Source organism: Poecilia reticulata, linkage group LG4 (genome assembly GCF_000633615.1).
Source record: "Poecilia reticulata strain Guanapo linkage group LG4, Guppy_female_1.0+MT, whole genome shotgun sequence".
In the NCBI taxonomy this organism is placed as follows: Eukaryota; Metazoa; Chordata; class Actinopteri; order Cyprinodontiformes; family Poeciliidae; genus Poecilia; species Poecilia reticulata.
Window position 1 is genome coordinate 3,410,448 of NC_024334.1, and position 6,284 is coordinate 3,416,731.

General features: G+C 36.3%; 2 protein-coding genes and 1 long non-coding RNA gene across 4 annotated transcripts in view; 1 reads left to right on the forward strand and 2 right to left on the reverse strand.

Annotated features, from left to right (window-relative positions):
• Positions 1 to 3,637, reverse strand: part of LOC103463130 (retinal Mueller cells isomerohydrolase-like) — an 11,453-nt gene extending 7,816 nt beyond the window's left edge. Inside the window, exons 1-3 of the mRNA XM_008406309.2 lie at positions 3,511 to 3,637; positions 2,062 to 2,144; positions 1,205 to 1,355 (exon numbers count right to left, since the gene is read on the reverse strand). Coding sequence (XP_008404531.1) covers positions 1,205 to 1,355; positions 2,062 to 2,144; positions 3,511 to 3,617 — 341 coding nt within the window. The 5' untranslated portion in view covers positions 3,618 to 3,637. The remainder of the gene's footprint in view (positions 1 to 1,204; positions 1,356 to 2,061; positions 2,145 to 3,510) is intronic.
• The window catches only part of LOC103463129 (uncharacterized), a 10,006-nt gene extending 6,039 nt beyond the window's left edge, over positions 1 to 3,967 (forward strand). Inside the window, exons 1-3 of one of the 2 annotated variants that reach the window (XR_533473.2) lie at positions 3,079 to 3,367; positions 3,444 to 3,574; positions 3,696 to 3,967. This is a non-coding gene — a long non-coding RNA (uncharacterized LOC103463129). Of the gene's footprint in view, positions 1 to 3,078; positions 3,368 to 3,443; positions 3,575 to 3,695 lie in introns of those variants that run through there. The other variant, XR_001776548.1, reaches the window with a different exon arrangement.
• Positions 3,968 to 5,661: 1,694 nt separating this feature from the next.
• Positions 5,662 to 6,284, reverse strand: part of LOC103463234 (DEP domain-containing protein 1A-like) — a 12,733-nt gene continuing 12,110 nt past the window's right edge. Inside the window, exon 12 of the mRNA XM_017304242.1 lies at positions 5,662 to 5,793. Coding sequence (XP_017159731.1) covers positions 5,662 to 5,793 — 132 coding nt within the window. The remainder of the gene's footprint in view (positions 5,794 to 6,284) is intronic.

A 6,284-nucleotide genomic window follows, 5' to 3' on the forward strand; every position in this document is an offset into this window, starting at 1 on the left:
GCGGAGGAGCCCTGATTGAAGGAGCTCCACTCTCAGCATGGATTTGAACTTGTGTCTTTATTTACTTCACCAAAACTCAGTTTTTACCAAATTCTATAGTCTAAATCTGCTCCTAAGTCGCATCTTTTCGGGGTTGCTACTGCCTCTAGTGGCGTGGGGGTGGTAACACAACTAATATAATTACATTACTAAATCAGAATACCACAAAGTATTTTGTGAGTCGGGGGTGTTGAAATTAGAAAGGTTCGGTGAATGCGCATATGCAACTGGGGGGTTCGGTACCTCAAAAAAGGTTAAGAACCACTGATCTATAAGATTCTGGAAACAAACAAGCATAAAGAAACTTCAGAAGAAATAAAATATAACAAGCATAACGGAACATCCATTAAAGATAAAAATGGTACATGTTCAACAAAACAAATCTCAAACTTTGAGAATGATGTCAGAAATTTTCTAGACAAAACATGGACATTTCTCAGTTTAAAAAAAAAACTTGCAAGAAAAAACTCAAAATTTTAGATTAATCTCAGAAATTTTCCAGAAATGAACTCAAAAAGTTGAAAATTTGCAAGAAAAAAAATTGAAATTAATGTCAAAAATTTTCTGGCAGGGATGCTGCGGTGGCGCAGGGGCAAAGCACAACCCATGTATTGAGGCCTCAGTCCTCATGCCAGTGGTCGCAGGCTCGATTCCCGGCGGCCTGGTGACATTTGCCGCATGTCTTCCCTCTCTCTCATAACCTTCTTTCCTGTCAAACGTCTTTCAAATTAAAGGCCACTAGAGCCAACAATACCTTTAAAAAAGAAATTTTCTGGAGAAAAAACAAGAACGTTTCTTAGTTGTGAAATTAAAAGAATTGCTAGAATTTTCTAGCAAATCTGAGCTTGAAATGTCAAAAATAATTTCTGAAACTCAGAAATCTGCTTATTGTTCCAGAAACAATTCATTTCAAAAGTTTTTTCTTGCAAATTTTCAACTTTTCAAGCTCAGAAATTTCTAAGTATTTTTGATTCATTTCAAAATTTCGGAGTTTTGTTTCAAGAAAATTTTAGACTTTTGAAACTCAGAAATTTCCACGTTTTTCTAGAGAAGTACTGAGTTTTTTGGCAGGAATTTTCTCCCGCAGTGACCCTGACACACAGCTATACGTGTGCTTATGTACAGGCAGCAGCTGAACATTTTTAAATTTGCGGCGCATTCTTACTTCCTGAAGTACGTCACCTGATCGCCCTTCAGGTCAAACTTGTGGATCAGAGCTTGCCCATCAAACAAATGGTGATACGGTTTGTCCCCGATCTCGAAAAGACCCGGACCCATCCGGAGGACGCTTCCTCTGAGCCACGACGGGAAAACACCTGAGGGGACAGTTCATCAAAATCATCTGATTATAACATTAGACCCGTTCCTCCATCATTTAATGTCCTCATATCGACTCTTCTGATCTTCCATACTTCCTCCAGTTGGATTGAATGTTATATGGCAAGTCGATTTAACATAAAATCGGTTACATTTCAGATATCTAAGTGGTTTATGACTAGACATATTAGTAAATTAAGATTTAGCTAATTACATCCTGACTGCCATAAATGACGTCAGATTCCCTTAAAATTTGTATGCGAGATTTAATTCAGGACGCCTAATAAGAGTGACATTACTTTGAGTTAGCTTTCTGTTTAGTCAAAATGTCACAGATTTAGGTTGCATTTTCAAATTTCCATAAATGATAAAAAGAAGAATGAAAACATTTTAGATAAATGTAATTGAATATATCATTCTTACCCGTCAGAATCTAAATGTAGAGATCTTAACTTACTATAGTCAAAATGCATTGCTACATATCTAGAGTATAATTAGAGATCATCAGACAAAACCAATTTTATGATAAAACAGCTTTCTACACATTTTAGCAATGGACATTTCTGCAAAAGTGGCAAAAATACAAGTTGCAGGTGACGCATCGAGTCCATTTTAACAGCTTGTTGAATAGTTTGTTAGTAAAGTTTATTTTTATGTTTATAGTTGTCAATAACTAAATCTCCCATCTGTTGTTTGTGATTTTACCAGTTATTTCTGCAGAAATCGGTTCATTTAGTTCCTCCACCGTCTCAAAGATCTTCTGGTAACCTGCAGCAGGATGTTCCACTCTGACAACAAAGTTAAAACCACATTGAAACATCAAACCTCAAACATAACTAAAGCATTAAATCATGTGAAAATATGTAAATGAGATTATTTGTATTTTCTATTTTTAATAAATTTAGAAAACACAAAATTTTTTATTTCTATATGTGTTTAAATGTGTCGTTTTGCAGAAAAAGGTTAAGATTTTAACTTAAAATGTGGAAAAAGTGAATACTTTCAAACAGGCTGACGACTGGGAATGTATTTTTTTATGCATAAATGGTATTGAGTAACAGTTTTGGCGCATTAAATTGATTCACAAATCATAACTGTTTCCAGTTCCCATCAGTCCTGGCAGCTTCACAACACCAGCTTTCAATTTGTGCTTCTACGCCCATTTTACATTCCTTTGTTAGTCTGGACTTTCCATCCGATTTTTCTCCTTAATCTTCCTTTTAAAGTCTTACAATCTTCGTTTCTCTATCAAATGTTTTGGAGAAATTTCTCATCTGGTCTCCAGGTTGATCCAACATTAAAAACAGCTTTTTAAAAGTTTTCTTTATTAGCTAAAAGCTGGAATGGTTAGGCTGTTTTTCCAAGTCTGGGAAACTTTCCATCTCATTTTACCACTATAAAAACAACAACAGTATTTTTGGTCAAGATTCTAGAACAAATATGTTCAAATAAGACAAAACTAACTTGAAAGTAACTTTCCAGCTATAAATAGGAGCTTGTTTAAAGTAAATAAATCCTTAATATTGATTAAAAAGTTCTAGTTCCACTGGCAGATTATTTCAGAAGTGACGGGCTTTGTGCCGTTACCTAGCAACCACAGCCAAGCCCAGCCGGTTACCTAGCAACCCAGTTCTAGTTCCACCARCAATATAAGATATTTTACTCATTTTATGAGTGAAATAATTTGCCTAGTACTTTTTATTAATACTAAGGAATTGCTGGCTTAAATCCAGCAATTCCTGGATTGGTGGATTTAAGTTCCTACATGTTGCTGAAAAGTTCTTTAAGTTTGTTTAGTCTTATTTCAAGACGTTTGTACTAGAAGCTAGAAGACGATACTTGAGATGTTTTTACAGTAAAACGTCTCTGGTTTCATTTCAGAAAATCAAAACATTTCCATACCAGAATTTAATCTGCACAAGAAAAACGCAAAATCCTACAGTTTTTTTTTACTGGTTTAGTTTCTAGTAGTTTCTSACTACAGTGGAATCAGGACAAAACTAACTCAGAAGTAACTTTTTGTTCCAAATTAGTTTTATTTCAAGCGTAACAAGACGCTCGGTAAGGTTTGGTGTTTTCTCTTTCAGTGAAAAACGTTTCAACATCAGAACCGACTCAACCGTTTTCAGAGTAAATAATGAAACGTCTCCTCACCGGCTGACCATGTTGCTGCTGGATCTCCTCCTGGACTCGCCGACTGCTYTCAGAAGAGACTCTGGTTCGGATTTAAACCACACAAACATTTCCTGCTGCTCCCCCATCCTTCCTCACTCCTCCTCTTCTCTCCTTTCCTCCCACTTTCCCCTCCTCCTCCTCAAACTTTCTCCCCCTGTGAACAGACCAGCTTTGTCTCGGCTCCTTTCAGATGCCAGAAGTTCGTCTCCATGTTGGATTTTCTCTCGACCCAGAAACACGACCAGTCTCTCCTCCTAATGATGGGGGTCGCACCAGTAAAGTTGAATTTTAAAACCCGCCGTCCTTTGTAGATGAACATGCAGAAACAATTAGAGCTGATTAGTTCCTGATGGTTTTCAGCAAACGTTTGGGAAACTTTGGTTTTTTTACATTTGAAGGAAGGAGAGTGAATCTGGAAAACATCTGAAGGCTTTAACTTTTATAGAAAATATATATTTTTAGACATTTGTTGAAACTGTAACTATGTTATGAGACAAAATCTGTGAAAAACAAAAAAGGTTGTAACTAGAATCAACCAATCAGAGCCAGGAGGCGGGTCTTAGCGCCRTCAATCATCCAGTCGTGAATGCTAAGTTTCGTTAGCATGGCCACCTATGACAGCGGATAAACAGTTTCCCTGTAGTTGTTTCTCTGCCATTACCACATTTAGCTGTACGAGTTTGATTGGCAGCGCTAAGCCCCACCTCCTGGTTCTGATTGGTTGTTTTTGGTACATTTCTTCAGACAGCAACAGCAAGAGCAGGTGAAGAAAATCTATTTTTTCACATATTATCTGCCTCAAACTGTCAGGACAAGTTGACAGTTTTAACAAATGGGTAAAAAAAATCTTTTTTTTTTTTTAAATAAAAGTTACAGAATATGATCCTAGCTCAACATGGCTGAAGCTAACAGTGCAACAAATTACATTTTAATTCATTGTTAAAATAAAACTGTAAAGGTAAAAGAAAAAGGTTAGTTTTAACTGTATTTTATCTGATATCTCTTCAGTAAAGGGGCCCTGGCCTCCCGATGGCCCCCGTCTAGAACCGCCCATGCTGTTAAACTTTCACAAGCAAGCAGWTCATCTTWAGAAACTGAAATGAGTTTTTCCTTTCACCACCCTGTAAAGGCACTGATAATATAAACTGAGAAGGATTATAGCGTCACACAAACCAGGTTTATTTCCCAACATTTGCATAGTAAACATTTTAATAGGTGCATTTTCACTCCTATGTTCAGTTTTTGACAAAAACAAAGTATTTCTGTGGTCACATAACTWCATTTGAGGTATAAACAAACTTCATAAAGTCAAATACACATTTAGAACAAAAGAAACTAAAAGTAGGAGTTAGTATGAAGTACCTGTGAGCATTTAGCATGAAAAGTAACAATTTAGGAGTTTTGATTTGCATTTAATAAATTAAAGGCCTAATTTATAACCAAAAAATTCTGAATTAAGCTTTAATTAAGTCTTTATAACTCAAAAAAGATAAAAGTTGCGGCCAATGAAGGTTTTCTTCTTAAACACTGAAAAACATTTTCTAACCTGCATACAGAGCAGAAACACAGGACAACGTATCTGAGCCAATGGAGGAAGAACAAAAACAATGAGTACATTTCTAAAAAATAATAATACRTTTCAGAATAATTTGAGAAATTTTCCAGAAAAAGAAAAGTGATTTTTTCTAAAAAAAATTGTTAAATATATATATATTTTTTTGGCAGAAATGTACTCTTTTTTTTTTGTCTTCTGGATTTGCCGTAACACTGCGCCGTAAAATAAAAATTCCACTTCCACTTGAATTATTTCAGTTAAATCTGGAACCTAAAGCCATAAAACAAAACAAAAAGTCCTGCAAAACATTTAAAATAAAAGCCAAAAATATCCTGAAAGATTTAAAACTTTAGACAAATGGAGCTCTTTATACAAGTTCAAATTKATGCTCTAATATTTGACATTTCTCCTAAATTTGCTGTTTGCAGAGTATTTGAMAAGAAAACAAAGAGTGAACTCTGAATCTACTCAGCTGCCTGTATGAGGGTTGCTCTCCATCTACAGAATGACATCGGTGGAGTTTTCCACCAGTAATGTAACAGTTTGGACCGTGATGCGAGCGTCATGGCGCAGCGTCAGTTCCTGATGCTGAAGGTCTTCTTGATGCTGAGCAGCGGCGGTTTGATCTTTGGCTTGTTGTCGGTTTTGCTCTGTTCGCCGCAGGAAGGGAAGCGGCGGCTGTAGATGTCGGGGTACTGCTTCTGAAACTGAACCACAGACGGTAACAGCTGCGTTTCCGCGACAAATGACAGGCGATATTTCACTAATGTTGGAAACAAACAAAAAAATTGTTTTGGTAATTTCAGTGTTTTCATTAAATAAGAAATTAAATGAGAGACCACGTATGGATAAACTTGAATACGTTGTTAAAGAACAGCTACATGAGATATTCATATTTCAGCCATCGGCAAAAAGCCCCTTAATCACCACAGAAACAAAATCTTACCAGCATTTTTGTCCAGTTTCTAATAAAAATATCTTAGTACAAAACAAACTTAATTTACAAGAAACTTTTCAACAAGACATAGAAGCTTGTTTCAAGTCAATAATTCCTTAATATTAATGAAAACGTTACAGCTCTGATGGCATTTTGTTTCACTAGTAACGAGCCCAACCTGTTACCTAGCAACCCCAGCCAGGCCCAGCCTGTTACCTAGCAACCCCAGCCAGGCCCAACCTGTTACCTAGCAACCCCAGC